The 19,598-nt window shown below is 39.7% G+C and overlaps 2 protein-coding genes across 3 annotated transcripts; both read right to left on the reverse strand.

Annotated features, from left to right (window-relative positions):
• Window positions 1-3,357: 3,357 nt before the first annotated feature.
• On the reverse strand, window positions 3,358-10,838 carry LOC311040056 (uncharacterized protein; the record flags this gene model as incomplete). Its single annotated transcript, XM_084050129.1, has 7 exons — window positions 3,358-3,453; window positions 3,595-3,670; window positions 4,354-4,589; window positions 4,729-4,803; window positions 4,922-5,134; window positions 9,908-9,958; window positions 10,833-10,838. 7 exons carry the CDS (start codon window positions 10,836-10,838, stop codon window positions 3,358-3,360), a joined length of 753 nt encoding a protein of 250 aa, XP_083906255.1.
• LOC311040004 (zinc finger RNA-binding protein-like) lies at window positions 7,242-12,631 on the reverse strand. Of its 2 annotated transcripts, none has more exons than XM_084050064.1 (4): window positions 12,434-12,631; window positions 11,186-11,415; window positions 10,528-10,613; window positions 7,242-9,958 (listed from the first exon to the last, which is right to left on the reverse strand). In XM_084050064.1, the coding sequence occupies exons 1-2, from the start codon at window positions 12,627-12,629 to the stop codon at window positions 11,225-11,227; spliced, it is 387 nt and encodes a 128-aa protein (XP_083906190.1). In that variant the 5' UTR covers window positions 12,630-12,631; the 3' UTR covers window positions 7,242-9,958; window positions 10,528-10,613; window positions 11,186-11,224. The 2 variants fall into 2 exon arrangements, with proteins under 2 accessions (XP_083906190.1, XP_083906189.1); XM_084050063.1 differs by having other exon boundaries at window positions 11,178-11,415.
• Between the last annotated feature and the right edge of the window lie 6,967 nt (window positions 12,632-19,598).

The following is a 19,598-nucleotide window of genomic DNA, read 5'->3' on the forward strand; positions in this document are numbered from 1 at the left end:
TGTGGAGGCCAAAATACTCCCCCCAAAAACCTGTTAGGAGTACGTTTCAGAAAATTTAGAGTTGATTGGTTATTTTCGTTTCGGTAAAATTTATTTTACAGAAACGAAAGTTAAATCCGAAAAAATCACTAAGTGTGGAGGCCAAAATTGTTCCCCCAAAAACCTGTTAGGAGTACTTTTCAGGCAATTTAAAGTTGATTGGTAGTGACTTTTTTTGGGGTCCCTAACATTCATCGAGCTCTGGACTTAGTCATTTTTTTTCCGTTTCGGTAGTGACACTACCGAAACGAAAAAAAAAAAAAAAAAATTCACCAATGGGTCAAAAAATTACTAAGTCCAGAGACTTAGTAATTTTTTGACCCATTGGTGAAAAAAAAAGTCACTACAAAGGCCCCATCTCCTGGACTTTCTCTTCTGGGATGAACGACTCACTGACATAGGCCTGACGTTGTGGATAGAGACATATTAGTGGATAGAGACATATTAGACGGGACACCAGATCAGAAATGCAACTGGAATCACTTTATTTGCGATACCTGTTCATTCATGCAATACATTTACAAGACTTTTATCTTGGTGGTAACATGGTCAGACAATATTAAATATTATGGTAAAAGGACAACAGCCTCACATGCAAGAATACAATGCAAAATACATTGGAAACAGACTTTCCAAATGTCTTCATGAAGTTATCATTTAATTGGATGAAATACGCCAGGCGCACAAGAAAATACCAATTGTTGACCACGGGGTTGTTGGGGGTCACTGGGCACTGTGGATGACAGGTTGGACAATTTATAAAGATCATCAAATCAAAGGATTTCAAATGAGAGCCATATTAGCAATAGCAGTAGTAGTAGAGAGTATAAAAGAAATCTCACCATGAAATTGGCTGTCAAACAACCTGTCCAAATCAACACAGATTTGTTTTATAAAAAGGCAATAATTTCAATAAAGTATTCTCTTGAGTAGTAGACTAGAGTGAACAAAGTTAAATGTCCTGGCTCTTGTGTACATGATGGGAGGCATTTGTGCATATGCGTGCGTGCAAGTGTGTGTGTGTGTGTGTGAGTATAGCTAACCCTCTGGTGCAGAATGTCTCAGGTCATCTATGCTGGCCCAGACGGCTGGTTCTGTCTCTGGTAGTACATATGGCATGGCCTCGTACAGACGTTCCACACTGGCACAATAAACATATTAATTGACAGACAGAATTGCTCAGTAGCACCCCTCTGCCCAAAAGGAATACTTTTGGTATTGCAGCTGAAAAAGCTTGGAATGACAGACAGTCAGATTGTGAGAAAAAATATCTGGATTTTTTTTTAGGCTTACAACCTGTTTAATACGTATTAGGGGGCAATATTTATATATAATATATTTTTTTTACATTCATGGTGTAGCCCCTTTAAAATGTAAGCCATTTAACATCATCACAACACACTTGCATGACTTGTAGACATCACAGGGTGCCTTAACCTAAGAAATAAAATAAAAGTCCATGCATTATAATAATAATTATTATTATTATAATTACTATTATATTTTGCTGTACGTTTTTTTAAGCTATCATAAGACGCTCTACAGATGAGGTTACCTCTCTAGCGAGCAGAACCAGGTGGTGGAGGAACTCAGGAAAGTCTCCTTGAGACTGTGTCAGATGGTCAAACACTGCATGGATGATGACGTCTTTCTCTGGAGGAGTAGGCACCAGCAGCATCTCTGCAGTCTGCTTCGGAGTCAGGAGGTGTAGAACCTCCATCTGGACACGTTTAAGACAAGAGAGAGACAGACAGGACATAATAGGAGAGGGCAGGATATGAGATTTAACCACTGAAGCCCTATTTTATACGTAATCGAATTATAATGTCACACTCGCAAATCAGCTATTACGTTTTTGAAAATCTTGCAATCCTGTGATGACATGCCCAAAATATACGCCAGGTTGAAAGGTTATTATGTTACTGAAATTGTAGTGTCAAGTACAAACAATCAAATCAATGTTTTCAGTAAAAATGTTCAGATTATCCACACTCACTCCAGAGAAGTCACGGTTGAGGTCATAGAAGTCTGTGATGGGGGCGAACATGGAGAAGAATCCAAAGTTCTCCTCCAGCCATTCTGCACTATGGCTGGATGAGGAGACACACTGAGGATCTGAAGATAAATACACAAGTCAGTGTAGGCTATAATAGTATAGTATTAGAATAGAGTAATGTTTTACTCAAAAATGTACTCTGAAAGCAACAGAAATTCCTGTATATCTGCAGACAAATCGTACATCACTGGGCTGTGGTTGTGATCAGGATCCATGAGACGCATATGATGACTCAGATCTTTTACTCTGGACCCAGCAATGCAAAGAAATGTATCATTATTCCGGGACTATTTTGTGTATTTCAACTATAAGTGTTTTCCAAACGTAGCCGTATGGTCTTACTCTTGACCCATTTTTGGGTCACAGACCAGGTTTTATGAATTAAAGTAAGGTAAAGTAAATATCCTGCTTGTTTTTTGTTTTTTCAAAAATAAACAAAGTCCCACAATCTTTTAAAAAAAAATCAACAGATTTTCAGAAATTAAAGAAAAGGAAAAGGAATACAAAAGATTTTCAGAAGATTTTAAGAAATACATTTTTTAAATATGCATCCTACTATAATTCTAGTAACCCGTCTGTAGTGGTAGGTGTCTGTAGTGGTAGGTGTCTGTAGTGGTAGGTGAAGCTACCCGGTTCTCCTCAGTGGCTGGACCAATTGCTCTGATTTTGCACACAGCCATTGACCATTACCATCTGAACTTAACTGTGAAGCCCGTTTTTCAATTTCATCAAATCTCAGCTTCTTATTAGCGTTTATGTGTCAAACAATGTCGCCTCCCGGGTTGCCAGATCATGTGCGCATATCCCCCCACGGATGCGTCGACCGGGTATAGTCTAGTACTTTATAATTCATAATGATTTTTCTTAAAATTTTAGGTCCCAGGAAGTCACCAAATGTATCTTTCAGGTCTCAAGCTGAAAATGTTTGGGAAACAGTTATGTTCTAGAGAAGATAGCATTCCCTTTATAAACGGGACAACTCACAGGGCTTGGTAAACAGGACAGGTGAAGTTCTTAAAGCTGAGGCAGTCGAGGAGGCTTATGGGAACTGTAGGCAGCAGAGGCAGCAGTTTGATCTGGAACCACATCCTGATGAAGTCTGGGTCCTCCAGGTTCTCCTGGGTCAGGGATGGAGACTCCACCTGAGCAAACACTTCTCTGAAGTGGGACGCAAGCTCACTGAAGTTCTAAAACGAGGGGGGAAAAAGTAGAGTTGTAAAATATTATATTTTTGGCTCTGAAAGGGAACTTATGAGCAGAAATCAACCACCAGTGACCGCCCAAGGCTTACATAGTGAGGTTGCTACGGGCAGCACAGTGCATGAAACGGCGGCCACATTTGCCACTGCGTTGGTAAGCTGGTAGAAGAGATGGGGAGAAGATAATGGATGTACAGGCATGACTTTCCTATCCGACGACATCTAGAATAGAATCTGGAATCCTTTGTGTAATACATTTAAATTAAAGAAATTCAGAAACAATTAATAAAGCCTTCTCACGCCACATGATCTTTCTTCAAGGGTGATGCTGCAAGTGTCCTGGACCTCAGTGGTGTCATTGCCCATGTCCAAATAGCTGTTCAACAAGCAAGCACAATAATCAGCATCATATTCATAGATAATGGACAGTGGACAAAACAAGGGACTTACAAAGGACATAACCTGCAATATTTCTGGATGGCCACCAGAGGGTGCCCAGAGGCTGACCTTTGTCATCACTCCAAAAGCAGGACATTGTTGACCTTTGTCTTGTTAGGTTCACTATCACAAAGTGACAAATTCCTTGTGTCGGTTTGTATTTAAGTTCCCTTTAATAATTTGTACTTTGTTCAGCCACCTACCCTGTGTTCACATCTTAGTAAAGGGCTTGTGTTTGTCTTTCCTTTTGTAATCTTTGTGTCCTGCCTTGCTTGGGTCACTTGTTTAAGGTTACAATCAACAATTCCAGTTTGTTCCATTCCATTACTCACTCAATATTTGCTATCTCGCATGTAATATTCAAAGAAACGTTTTGAGTTAATCTATAAATAAACGTTGCCCTTTTGTTGATTTCCATTATTTTGTGTTGTGTTGTGTTGAATGTGAAAGGAAACAGAAGTCCACTAACACCACCGGCACTCTTAATTAAACTAGTTCGGCTCATCCAGGAAAATCTGTGACTTTGGTCAAGACTAGCCTGCACAACATAATTGGAAAGACATGGACGCTGGACTGTACATGCATCTACTCACTGTATGAAAGAATATGAATTGTACTTACAACACTTGGTGGAAGGCATACTTGATTTGGTCAGGGAGTTGCCCATGGGGTAAGAATCTCTGTAATAGTGGCGTTACAACATGGTTGAACCAATCCTCCACATTTGTCACATCAAACTCTTCCATTGGTTGGGCTATGGACGTATTATGTGGCGTGTACATGCCAGCCAGCTCAGCTAGGGTCCAGTTCAGCAGGGTCTGGGTCAGAGTCATGCTTCCGATCTCGGATACATTTCTCTGGAGAGCAACAGATAGATAGGAATGTCAGGGTCAGGTAGCAGATGTAATATGCATAATCATAATAAACTAGTCATATAAAAACAAGTAATTGGCTTCTCATATATGCATATAGTATATGTATGTACGCTGTATGTACCTCACGTGTGAGAGACACAAACTCACTGACGAGGCTCCCAACAGGTCTGAAAGCTCCCATCAACCCATTCACCACCTGCAAGTGTTTCAAAAAGAACAAAATAATATTATTTAAGGTTATGAAGATTACCATCAACAATCTGGTAAAAGTTTAATTGGATGAAAGAAATGTATAATATTTAAAGCTATGCAACCTCTCTGAAGCTATTCTGTGGTGGTGATGGTGGTGAGTAGGGGCTATGTGAGGTGTATGTGTATCCGGGGGTGGAGGTGGGGGTGGGCCCAGGACCACCGGTCATCAAGCTGTGGAAGACCAGGCTGAGGGTCCCGTTGTCCAGGCCTGCAACCTCAGGCCTCAGTAGCAGCTCAGCCTTCTGTTCTGGAGACAGCAGGTGAAGAACCTCCAACTGCAACCCGGAAGACACGGAGAGAAGGAAGGTCAATTCATAGACAGTGTAGGGGAAGTTACTTTTAATTATTACACATGACTTTCAATTAAAAGTAATCATCGTCTTCACTTGGACCACAATAACAAAGGGTGGGTGTAAAAATGTATCTGTCACCCCCCAGACGTTACGTTTCGCGTCCGGAGGAGCAAGCCGGTAATTCAAACTATACCGTTGACGTTTAATTGTTTTGTTTTGTTTTAGTTTTTTTTATCCCAAGAGAACAGTCGAATAATGACAGTTACAAAAATATATTTGGCCTCCCAAAATATGCATAACAAAGAGGCATCAAATAGAACAAATACACCAATTCCAATATTCATTTTGTGAACGTGAACACAGCTTCTGAACCATTCCTTAGCTCCATGGTTACTGAACTAAATATTGGACCCAATCGTCACAAGACACACGATATGTACAAGATTTTCATACGAAAATGGCTTTTTTTAGAGACACAAATGAGGAGGAAATCAACTTTGTTATTGACTTTTCTCTAGCAACACACTCTCGCGAGATTTGGGAAGATATCTGAAGGGTCCATCTGCAGTCTGACGGACAAGACATAGAGGGCGCTGTCCCTTATTTTTTTTTAACTCTATGCTCTTCATCAATCATTATGGACATATTAAACATTAAATTAAACGTGTGTTCCAATGCTCAATAATATAATTTTCCATTATTAACTGTCTTGGTTGATGGGGTATGATTTGGGAATCATGACATTTTGCTAATCATTCGTGGTAAAATATATACCATATAAATAAAAGGCCCTGTTACAATGTTGAGCAGAAACAGGAGCACATCTAGCATAAGACTGAACTAGAATTTTCACAATTCAGGGCAATTGCAAAGTGTGGTTGCGCCGACGCAGAGTTCTGGGTTGCGGCCATGGGGGTCCAAGGAATCCATCGTCACATATAGTTCACAGTCCAGTCTCTCATTTATACAGTCTATGGTCCAGTCCCCAGTGGTGTTGAAGATCTCAAAATAAATTATTGTTAAAGCAAACTTGCCTTTTTTTTTTTACCTTATTGTTCTGATCTGAGATATTGTGAGGAGACAATACCCTGTGTATATAGAGTAAATGGCATATCTGCTATTTGCAAACAAGTTGTAAATACTCAGAAGACATTTCACGTTTTCCTTATATTATGATGTCATGTTTTGTGAGTATAAGATTCAGCACCTATTTTCCCCAGCCTGATAATAGATATTAAATACCTTGTAATGTACTTGGGAATGTCTCACCATATAATACATGTGGAACCATTACGATACTTGTTGACCTGGCCAGTAGCTGGGTTGAAGCCATACCATTTTGTATATTGTAAAATAGATACTCCCCAGCATATCAGGCACATCAATGTTACTGAATGGCGTCAATACCACAATGAAAAACTATTGTTTAGCCTACATTGTGACAGACTTGTCATCACCAGGCAGGAGTTTTGGTTAAGCTCTAATGTCTATGTAGATTGCTTCACAGTTTTACACACAGTAGAGGGATTGAAGTCCATTTTGTCCAGCAGGCAGAGATTATATTCTGACAACACTTTCAATTACAAGCTTTGACTCTTGCATGGATCAAACCGTTGTGGATAAGTTGGTCAAATAAATTAAAACACCAGATTGTAGAAGGCAAAAATTATTGTCAGTTAAACAAACAACTTTTGTGTATTATGTTCATATGTGTATGGGCTTAGGTATTAAGAGATGTTACATTCCAAAGTTTCACTTTTTCTTCAGCTTTAGTAGTGAAGAACCCTTCTGATTATTTATAGTAATTCAAAAAAAAAAAACACACATCTGTATTCATTGTAAATGTTAAATACATGTGACTAAATACATTACCAAACATATAGATTCACTTTTCAAACACATGGTAAAAAGAATAATAAGTAGAGACAAAGCAGAGCAGATATAGTTTAAAGTATTTATTAACACAATTGTATTATTGGTACCTTTACTGTAAGCAACACCATCAATATATTTGGTATAATGTCCTATCAATTATTGTTATTATAGTTGTTGTTATTATGATTATACATGTAATAATAGTATGGTTATATTTTATGATTCTATATATAGGTTAATTATAGTTATTAGTGATAATTATACAATTATATATTATGGTAACTATTACAATGCCTGTAAACAGTTTATTATTGACAGATATATTGTTGATGCTATAATGATTATTATTACTACTATTACTGTTATTATCCAAAATTATATTCTAACTTTTAAGTAAATTCAATATTTTCCAGGGTGAAGCAAAAAACCCGCCTCCTATTTCAGCCAATTTAGGAGTGCACGGGGAAAAAATTCTTGCACCGACCCATTTGTTAAAAAAGGGGATCAAGCAAGCTCCTGGTAAATATATTAATATATTATTAAACAACATGTAACATTCTGGAAAAATAGGTACAAATTGTAGGGCTGCAACTATATTGATTAAGTTAATTATCTCAAAGTGTATTTTGTAGATATATAATTTTGTATTTATCAATGAATCAATGTGTAACATTTTCCATAATTATTTTGGGATTACATTTATTAGTTTAATTAAGAAATTAATTCCTATTTCAATAAGTGTATATTGGCTGTTTGAATAAAATTATTTTTTTGTCAAAATGAATTAAAAAATAATTTAGTCCTAATAAGTGTTGCAGTCTTACAGCCCTAAAAACAAATGGTGAGTTAAACATTTACAACATGCACATGTAAATATAAGGTAGTGGGTCATGAAAAGGCAGTATACAATCCAAAATAGTTTGTTATGCATTTGTTAGAATTGATTATTTCATGTGTGAGTTTGTTATTAAATTCAGGGATGGCCAATATTGTGTTATAGAAATTGGGTACTACCGGTTCACGAGCCACAACATAAATGGAATGCAATTATCTTAGAAATATGACAATTATTCACAAAGAACATTCCTGAAAAGTAGAAAAAGGTTAAAGGCAAAAAAAATGTCAGTGCTGGACGGCTTCTGAAAAACAGGGAAACAAGTGTTAGTGTTCTTTTCAAACAAATGCTTCACAATCAATAGTTATGAAAAAAGACAAAACAATGCTACAATATGAATAAGACAAAACAATGCTATAATATGAATAAGGCAAAACAATGCTACAATATGAATAATACTGTGATTTATGCCTTGATTTCATGGATTTATTTTTGTTTTTGTGGCATTCCTAAGAGAATAATTTGATGACCGTGTGTATTTCCGGTAGGAGACACAAATAATCTACTTTGTGTCTCCTACCGGATACATTAGCTGGTAGGAGACGGGAATCAAATTATTGGCTTAGGAATGCGACAAAAACAAAAAATAATCCATGGATTCAAGGCTTCATAGGGTGTGCAATTGATAGAAAATAAGTAATTTTTTGGGTGAACTCCTCCTTTAAACACTGGCCCTGGAATGACCCAAAGACACGTAGGCACACAGAAGTGAGCATGTTTGTATGCCAGCATACTTTCAAATGGAAACGAATATACTAAATAATACATTGCATCCACGACGTGAAAACACAGCAACTATACCAGTTAACTACACCACTGTACCAGTATGCAAACACAGTCTTACTTAAGTAGGGGTGCGACTGCTATTATACTGCTTCTGGGTGAATACAGTAACTGCCTTTAAAACTAAATTGTGATTTTGAGAGACCAATTTCATCCAATCAGGAGAGAGAACTCATACAGGACACATCCTATACAATCAAGTTGTTGATTATGGTTGGATGAAATTGCCAACACACCCTTAATTTTCTGTTTAAAAAGGACCTGCAGAGACAGGCTGTTCCCTGTTACTAAACAAACACAAAGCAATGATGGCTATCAGCATATAGCTTTCTATAAACTGGACAATAGCAAAGAAACAGTGCCAAGATCCATCTTGAAAACTGTCATATTGTGCTGAAATATTGGCCACATATGGATAACCACACCTCTAATCACCCCCCTATTATCACCTTTCAGTCAGCTGACTCGTCCACGCCTTTATCTCCTCCAGGCTGGATTACTGCAATGCACTACTCATCGGGATCCCTAACAAGAGCCTCCAAAGGCTCCAATACATCCAAAACAGCGCTGCTAGGGTCCTGATGAGAGTGCGAAAATATGACCATATCACACCCACCCTCCGCTCACTTCACTGGCTCCCCATCTCCTTCAGGACCCAATACAAGATTTCCCTTCTCACCCATCAGTGCATTTACGGCCTTATGTCACACAGCCCCATGTCTGTGGAATGCCCTCCCAGACCACCTGAGAGCGCCACAGTCCACTGATGCTTTTAAAAATGGACCTAAAAACCTACCTTTTAAAAAAAGCATTTTTCTAATTTTTCATAGACTTTGTTTGTTTTTCGTATTGAGTTTTAATTTCTAAAAGTTGGCCCTTTAGTTTAGCCTGGTTGGGTCTATTGTAATTGTTTTGTTGCCTATGCTGTTTTTATGCTCTGCTTTTAATCTGTAGCACTCTGACATCCGTGAGAATGTAAAGTGCGTTATAAATAAAATGTATTATTATTATTATTATTATTAGCTGACAACTATAGAAAATGTAAGCAACATATACTTGTCACCTGAATACCAGTGGTTCTCAAACTATTGTAGTGTCAAAGAGCTTCCATTTTTTAGCCTATGCATTAAACCACAGACCCCCACAACCTAGTATTTGACCCCAAGACAATGTCAATAAGCCAACATTAGATAGTTACACACCTTGCAGTAGGTCTGGGATGGTGTGTCTGTCACCTGGGTCCGCAGCAGGAGCTGTAAAAAAAAGAAATACAATATTTTAGACACAAAGCTATGAAAGTACATGCATATCAATAGACAATAGCAGATCTACAAGCTCACAAGTGTCCAACAAGCTGACAAGTGAGCTTGTAAGCCTACAAGCTCACAACATGTTGCATTGTGAGCTTGTAGATCTGCCATTTTCAAATAGCCAAAGTTTAAATGGGGCTGAAGTGGTTAATGTACCCTATGTTTTTTTAAACAATAACCAAGATCTACAAAGTAACTAAAGTTTTCTAACAATTGTAGTGGATTAAAAGTACAATATTTGCCTCTGAGCTGTAGTGGATAGAAGTACAAGTACAGTATTTTTCTATGCAAACTGATATAGTAAAAATCACTGTTTTTGCTGGCAGCAGTGGCACACTATTACACTGTTCATATGGCAGTCAAAGAGTTAAGCTACAGAGTATATATATTGGCAATGCCTCCTTAAAAACGGACAATGGACTGACCACAAGAAAATGTCCATAATGCTAACATTAGATAGTTAGATCTAAAAGGTTTTGATTTGCACATGTGTCATGTTATGTTAAACAAACCTTGCAGTAGTGCAGTCTGGGACGGTCCCCTCAGTCCACAGCTGTGTTGGCCAAGATATCAGATCCAGTGTACAGCCACGCCACAGCTGAAAATTTCAAGCAAAAATACTGTATTTTAGACACAAATATATATTTGTCACTATATAAATATAGTGTCAATAGCAGATCTACAAGCTCACAAGTTATCTACAAGCTGACAAGTGAGCTGAAACAGTTTAGAGCCGGATCGCAATGGGATGTTTTGGTCACGATTAGGTAGCCTCCAGAATCACTTTTATTGCCACAATATGCAAGATGAACCATACGGACATGTTCTGCTGTATAATTTATATTCTGCAAAATGTAAAGGACCCCCCAAAATGATATGAATTTGGCCGCGGACCCCCGTCTCAAAATCTTTTGTTCCATGGACCCCCAGAAGCAAATATTTGAGTTATTGTTCGCTTTAAAAGAATATATATTTTCAAAAAATAGCAGATCTACAAGCTCATAGCGCGGCACTCGGTGCCGCGCTATGAGCTTGTATATCTGCTATTTTTGAATAGTCAAAGTGTAAAATAATGCTTTTTAGCTCAAATGATAAAGTGACACAGACGCTTCCTCAGGTCTTAGTGGGTTAATGCAAGGCAGTTGAAGAGCCACATACATACATACATACAGCCATATACAATGGCCTCACGACACTGGGTTTCTGTGGTTAGCTGGTTTTCCTCACAGACGGGAGCTCTGTCGCCAGCATTTGGACCACCTGTAACAGTGTAGAAACCACATATACTGCTGTAGCGGCTACCGCGGCCACCACCTGCTTCTGTTGTTGCTGCTGTTGCTGCTGGTAATATGTGGAGGCAGCAGAGTACACGGCAGCCTCGTAGCCCGAGTAAGACGTACCTATGGAGCAGGAATAGGGGCAGTGATGAAGAAATGCATTTCAATCAAATATATTTTTTAAAGATACCAATAGGCTCTATTCACAGCAGCCATATCATGAAGACATTCACAGGTGTTACCAATGATACTAATGAAAGCTCTGTTCCATTCTGGTCAAACAGAGTCAGGGTGCTGATATTGTGCATGTTGGCTCACTGGAAACACTCTGTTACACCAGTGGGTCTACAGTTGGGGTCCAGGGACCCTCATGGGCTTCCAAATGGCCCCTTGCAGGTGTGTAACTCTGAGAGTGTACAAATGTATGTACATTTTTACACTCTCAGAGTTATGGGGGTCGTGGGAAACCACTGTGCTACACTAAATGGAACAGAGCCTTCATTAGTATCATTGGTAACACCTATGAAAGAAGTGATAATATGGCTGCTGTGCATAGAGCCTATTCTAAGTCTACAAGCCACAGCATCTCAGAAAGAAATCAAATGCGTCAGTGTTTAACACTGGGAACTTTTGGCTTCCTCCTGCATTCTAAAATGTGCAGTCTAGCTAAACTGTGTTTTGAGTGACAAGATTCTGCATCTACGCCCGATGCGACACAACTCGCGTACGTCGAATAATTATGTTTCGACTGAAGTGAATTTTGCGCAAGCGAATACGAGCGACAGCCTATGTATGGGGAACGTTGCAAAGTAATGAACACGTTGCATCCATTCAAAATTATTCAAAAATAGCAGATGTACAAGCTCGCAGCGCGGCACGAAGTGATGACTGTGAGATTGTACATCTGCTATTTTTGAACATTTATTGAGAGATCTTTTAAGTGTTCTTAAAACGTGTTTTGCTATACAGCTAAAATCTAAAATGACAGATGCTTTCCCGGTTTAATGGGTTATTATAACGATGGCACCCAGATCAATTAAATGTGTTTCTGCAGCTCACATTCTACTATATTGCTCGACTACGTTTGGGTTTAGCGTGTGGGTAACTTGTATGTGTGGGTGACGGCCGGGCATTTCCTTACCAGAATATGTGACAGCGTTGGTGCTGTAGGTCGGGCTCTGGGAGTACGACGGCACTACGGACGCTCCAGCAGAGGGTACGGGCTGCACGGTGGACGACACCGGGTAGATGGAGAAGGTGGAGGTGGCCTGGCTGGGCGTGGCCGGTTTGATGGCAGTCACCTGGCGCGTCTGCTGGGTCTGGGTGTACGGCGTCATACATTGCGTGTACACTGGTTTGGGGGCTATGTGGGGAAATTGAGAATAGTACAAAACGATGACTTTTTTTTTAAAGGTTGCACAAAACACAAAACATATCCATTATCCAAAAACCATGTGGGATATAAACAACACATGTTTTTGTTGTTCTCTTGTCCTTAATAAACTGGTTTGGCATCAGCAGCCATGAGTGTGCCGTGACTCTTTGATGTTTTAAGAAATAAATGTTTGTTGTGGTCGGGTCATTGTGAAACATTTTCAAAAGTAGCTGAGTATACAAGCGTTGTGAGAACCACACTTATAGATTGACCTTTTTTTGTACAAATGGAAGCAAATGGACCCTAATGCAGTGGTGAGGTCCAAGGACCCTCAGGGTTCCTTGAGGTGGTTCCAAATGGACACGTACAGGTCTGGAACTTTTGAGAGTGTACAAATGGAACCAAATGGACCCGTACGGGTCCATTTGGTTCCATTTGTACACTCTCAGAGTTATGAGGGGTCATTGAAATTAAAAAGTTTGAGCACCACTGGCCTAATGCACACCAAACTGGAGGTCATCAAAGTTTTTAAAAAGCTTTGAGAATGACAGCTCTAGGAGGACTTTTCTTCACCATGACGAGTCCAGTCAGTGGCGAGTTGAACGTACCTGTCTGATAGTAGGACTCTGCCACTGTGGGCTGGGGCTGTGCTGCGGCCACAGCTGATGTAGCGATGGGCTGCTGGTAATATTGCTTGGGGTCATAAGCGACAGCTGGGGCTGTAGACCGCACATACGAATATGTGTCCTGCAGAAGACAAACACCACAAGCAATGTTTATAGTATATGATATAGGCCATTTGAAAACCATACCTGCGCTGCTAGATTTCATAGCACAGTCAAACAATCAATGTATTATTATTTTCAGAACAAACAATATTGGACACAAAATCAAAAGCTGAATGGCAGCTTTTCCCTTGCTGTTGATTTTATTGTTATCTTGTTCCAAGCAGCGATCCGCCTCATGACAAAAGAGAGACGGCCGTTACCATACCACTTGAGAAAGAGGTACTCTAACCCACCGTTTCCCAAACAGTGTGTCGGGACCCATATGTGGGTCGTGGACCAATTTGTATGGGTCACGCAAGTAAATATGTTTATTTTGTGTTTCCTAACTTCCTAATTTTTTTATTATTTCAAAAGTTTATCAAAACATTCCCAACAAAAAAACCGTTTTTCGAAAGCATACAAATACATTTAAAAATCCATTAATTAGAGGGGGAAAAGTACTTTTAAGAATTTGTGAAAATAGCAGATCTACACGCTCGCAACATGTCGCATCTTGTGAGCTTGTAGATCGGCTATTTTCACTAGTTTGGGTCACGGCGAGACATAAGATTTATTTTGGGTCTCGAGCTAAAAGGTTTGGGAACCACTGCTCTAACGGACATGATTTCATAGTCTGTGTGATACATGGTCACCGCTGATGAACATGGGGAATTATGCTGCTGTCCAAACAAGCAAACTATCCTCCTCCCCCTTACAGGTGTCCAACAGACTATGGTAGCCAAAGTGCCGGTCATGTTGTGTAAACACTTAGTGTTTAAGATCGCCCTAAGGAAAGAATATTTCCATCTTCCCTTCAATCTGCGACATAATATTAAATGAATAACTGTAATAAGCCTGATGCAGGGAAAAACAAATCAGGGTAGGCTATAATAGTAATAGACGAAAAGAGAAATCGCAGTATTGATTCATTTGACCAAGAAATAAATAATCGGTAATTGGATATCGGCCAAAATCGTGCATCCTTAAAATCCTTGCTAAATGAAAAAGCAAAGAATAAAGAAGAGGGGATTTATTTACGGCATTCAGCTGTTTTGTGATAACTGAAGCATCTGGACACCAGAAGGCAATGTTGACGATATAAAAAGCACATTGTGTACTGAATCAGACAGCTTCTTTCAATCTGTCTTCTGACTGGAAAAGCACTACTTCTTAAATCAAGTCTAACACTGGCATGAAGCAACCAATAGATTACATCGTGATCCCTGCCCACTTTCCAGAATTCTGTCCTTCTAAGTTGGAGCAGGAAGGGACAAATATTTAGACTAAAATAAAGTCTTGATGTGGGCATAGATTTGCAAGTAAGTCAGGTCAGTGTTCTAGTTAACCAAAGTTATTCATGAATATAAATGTGAATATTAATTCCTATTCATGAACATTTTATAAAACCCATTTGCCTACAATTTTGAGGTATTTCTACTTTACTTGAGTATTTCCAATTTCCAATACTTTTACTTCTACTCCACTACATCTCAGAGGCAAATATTGTACTTTTACTCCACTACAATTATTTGAAAACTTTAGTTACTAGTTACTTTTAAGATATAAATTATTACATTATAAAACATACCTTAACCACTTTAGCCTTATTTTATACATAGTCTATTTGAAAATAGCCGATCTACAAGCTCACAACGCGTCGCAGCGCGACGCGTTGTGAGCTTGTAGATCTGCTATTTTCGACATGTGCGACAGTGAAACGTGTCTGGGCGGAAACAATTGCTTGACAGTTTGGTTCCGCATCGACAGTTTCTCCACAATTCAGAGCCAAATGTGGGCACATAATCATAAATATGATGATCCTAATATACAATTGAGAGTGGCGCGCATGCGCGACCGACACGGTACGACCGACCGTGTACCGTCTACTCTCATTACGGTCCTTTTCAACCCCAAAACAAGCCCCAAAAGAAGCGCGACCATCCGCTTACAATAAGCGGACATGGCAAGTTGCCAGGTTCAGAGAAACAAGCAACCAGGTTAATGAAAACAACCGCAAAGCCACGGCGTCCTCTAACATTAGTCAACCCAGTACAATGCTCGGTGCAGATAAACACTTGTTGAACCAAACAGTGCGTCAAATGAATGTCTATTTTACTGCAAGTAAAACAGTCAAATTACAACAGCATCTCCTTCTAGAGTTAAACTCGTGTTACTCTATACCAGTGGTTCTCAAACTTTTTTCATGTCAAGGACCCCCAAATAGACACTTATTACCCCACGGACCCCCATTTGAAAAGATAAGCCAGGGACCCCAATAAGAGAAGGTTTTTACGGCTCTCTAGCAGTGATTCTCAACCATTTTAACTTCAAAGGACCCCCACTTTGACATCCATTAGGCTATTGACCCCCATTTAATGGCATTTATATCTCTGGGACCCCAATTTATATTGTAAAATCAATGTTAATTTAACACTGAGAGTGTCCAAATGGAACCAAATGGACCCGTTAGGGTCCATTTCATAGGCGGCGGGTAATGAAGGCTAGGGTAGGCTAAGCCTTCCCAAATGTTATCCTGGAAAATTTTTGAAATTGAGCAAATTATATATAATAAATGTGCGCAGCATTATATATTGTGTGTGCTGTCGCTGCAGCCCCCTGGTGACAATCACGCCTACCCGCCGATCAAAGGAGCACCCTCTCCGCCCCCTCCCTTCAGCAGAAAATAACGTGCATTACTGCGTTCACATCAGCGCAGGCTGCGCAGCACTGCTTGTCACCCTATAACCGAAATAAACTTAATAAAGTAACCAAAAAAGTAACTTTATCCACGGGAAACCCGAAAAAAATCGCGCGCGCGCTTCGCGCGCGCGGGGGGGGGGACACATGCACGCGCGCGTGCATGTGTCCCGTACTAGCCTTCCCAAATGTCTGACTCACCCGCCGCCTATGGTCCATTTGGTTCCATTTGGACACTCAGAGTTACAGACCCATAAGGGTCCATTTGGTTCCTATCCATCATTTTAGCTGGGGACCCCCTGGAACCCCCTCAAGTACCCCTGGGGGTCCCCGGACCCCACTTTGAGAACCAATGAGTTATGTCACCACTTTTAACAGCCTGCTCAGGGACTACAGATGAAAGCTAGCTTCTGGCTAACTCTGGTTCATTACACGGATGTGAAAACCAACATGTTGATTAATGTGCACTGTGTCCCTGGTAAATACATAAACATGATAGCAACACTGTTGATAACGTAATCATTTAAAACGTCACTGCCATGAGGAAGTTGTAGGCATACGTTTATAGCCGTTAGCACTGGTTAGCCTAGGTTGTTTTTAACCCAGTTTCAGAGGCTGCTTAAAGTTAGTTTTAGCAGATACAAGCTCAATTTTAACAGACAAGATATAACAAATGCCATGTTGATTAAAAGCTGCATTCTGCGTTGTATAATGAATTGTTATGGACAGGTCGATTGTGACAAGAGTTTATGAAAACAAACCAACAGAGTCCTGGGGCCTGAAACAAACGTAACCTGGCGTTTGCACTTAATTCATTTAAGGCCCGTACATGTACATAAACGTTCACATTTCAAATATAAAGTTCTCACCTCACGGCCACGGATGTGACAATTCTGTTCGAGCCCTCAGAATTAACCGTATCTTCAGTATTGTTCAATAAAAAGCATTTTAATCCGATCGGTGGCCATTTTCTCAGCATGTCCGCCTTATGCTTTCAACTGCATTACCCATCGGTTGGTAGGTGTACTGCACTCTGATAGAGTGTGCCAGCTATGAGCAAATGGCCACCGATCGGATTAAGATGCGTTTGTATTGAACAATACGGAATATACGGCTACTTCTGAGGGCCCGTACATAATTATAACATCCGTGGCCATGGGGTAAAAACTTTATATTTGAAATTTGAACGTTTATGTACATGTACGGGTCCAAAAAGGCGGGAAAAAATAAAAATAAAGTAATAAAGGCGGGGGAAAAGTATATATCAAGTAATATTACTCACCTCAGACAAAAGACGACGAAATGAAAGTAGATCAGTGATATATGAACCGAAACCAAGTAGAACAGTTTCCAATAGTAATCTATCATCGACCGGAGAGACCTAGTATCGAGCGACCTAGCATCCGCTGGAAACCTTGAGAAATGAGCCGAGCTCTGCACGAGCGGTGGATTTAAAGGGAGGGACAAAACAACAAGGGCTGTGATTGGTCTGACAAGCAGACATGCGTATATGCAAGAGGGCATACGCAAGCACAGCCCCCCCACCCCCCCCCCCCCCCCCCCCCGCCCACACACACACACACACACACACACACACACACACGCTGTTACACGCACGCACATGCGCACGCACCCAAACAACTCTATGACGTGCACACACAAAACACGACACGAACACGACACAAGCCCCGCCCCCCTCCCTCCCCCCCCCCCCCCCCCCCCACACACACACACACACACACACACACACACACACACACACTATTACAAGCACGCACATGCGCACGAACCAAAAATAGATACATTTGTTTTCAATGCAAACGTAATTTCACTAATTTAAAAGTTAAAGAGAAGAAGTTAGCGAAATATATAACAGCAATAATAATAATAATATTAATAATAGACATACATTGTAATATTTATTTAACAATGAATATCAATGAATCAATGATATCAATACTGCAATTGTAGAAACACTCTGTTACAAGTACAAGTCTGGTAATGAAAATGTACTTGAGTAAAAGTACAAAAGTATCGGCATCAAAATATACTTAAAGTGTGGTAGATTGTTGATAGTATTACATTCTTCTCAGTTAGTAAAGTATGTTTACTAATGGCAGTGGATATGAATGAATATATTAATCTATTATTTGAATAGCTTGAATGCACAACATGGTACGTATGTCTATACATATGAAACACAATGTTATACATTATACCAGGGATCTTCAACAGGGGGTCCGGGACCCCTAGGGGGTCCTCAGAGTTACTACAGGGGTCCGCCAAATCTTTGTGTGATATGATTTTTCTTCTTTTTTTATATTAACCACTTGAACCCTAGCATCCCTTTTCTGAGGAGAACTTTAGCCAAAAAGCAAAAGTATATCTGAAACACCATTCTATACAATATAGAGGGGGTCCCTGCTTCATCTCTCTCTCTCAGCTAGGGGGTCCTTGGCCTGAAAACGTTTAAGACCCCTATGACTGCCACATTTCTGTGCCCTTGTATTAGGTGTTACAGTGAATAATAAATCTACAGAATTAATATATGCTTCCAAAAAAGATGCACACCTTAAAGGATTTGTCTCTCAATGATCAAGTTATTTGAAACTTGTCCGCCATCTAATCATATCATGTAATCATCCAACTATATTACATCTATGGTCTTGTATAAGATCATCCTGAACATTCCTCAAAGCCCCTTTGTTTAACTCATCACCCTATATCGGTTACATTCATCAAACAGGTGGTATACCTAGTTTTTGTAATCTGAATCAGAACAGAAAGTCAAGACTAGTGTATAAATTATGTTAACACACATTGTTAGCACACAATCACACACAAACCTGAAAATAAGTATATTTAAAACCAAATCTTATCAGATGGGGGTCTGTGGACAAATACATGTTAATCTTTTGTCGAAGAAGAAGCAGTACTCCCTGTCATCGTCGAGAAGGTGAAGGTGGCAAACGAAGAAGACTACGTCCTCACACTCTATGGGAAATTAAATCACTGAGTCTGAAGGGACAGCAGTTAAATAAAGAATCTTTATTTATATTTCTAATTAAAGTTACAATTGTGTCCTTTCACCAGACTCCCATGAACTACCAAAGCACAAAGTAACCAATAACGAAAATCATACCAAACATTAAAAACACTTACAATCAGCCCATCGTAACTGAAATAAAGAAAGTACAAATAGTCAAGGGAACCAATAAACTCTTGTGCTCTGCTGGGGTGCTGGGGGGGAATAGCCGAGAGCTGGCTACAGCTCCTCTTTATAGTGTCAGGATCTAATCACACATGAGCTGAGAAGGGGAGTGACAGGTGTCTAGCCAAGACCAGGTCAGCATAGACACTAGGACAAATAATCATTAGTGAACACATAAGCATAGAAAGACTGTAGACTGAGGTGTTAATATTTGGAATTAACATATGCTTTATCGAGAGTGAGAGCTACTGTGATA

This window comes from Gymnoscopelus microlampas (assembly GCF_963454915.1).
Source record: "Gymnoscopelus microlampas genome assembly, chromosome: 23".
NCBI classification, from domain to species: Eukaryota; Metazoa; Chordata; class Actinopteri; order Myctophiformes; family Myctophidae; genus Gymnoscopelus; species Gymnoscopelus microlampas.

Excerpts from the sequence above, each read along its gene's own strand:
- LOC311040004 (XM_084050064.1), bottom strand. The coding sequence starts at position 12,629 with ATGACGCCGTACACCCAGACCCAGCAGACGCGCCAGGTGACTGCCATC. Across the intron at positions 11,416-12,433 it reads CAACGCTGTCACATATTCTG|GTACGTCTTACTCGGGCTAC; the intron begins GTAAGGAAATGC and ends CCTGCTCCATAG.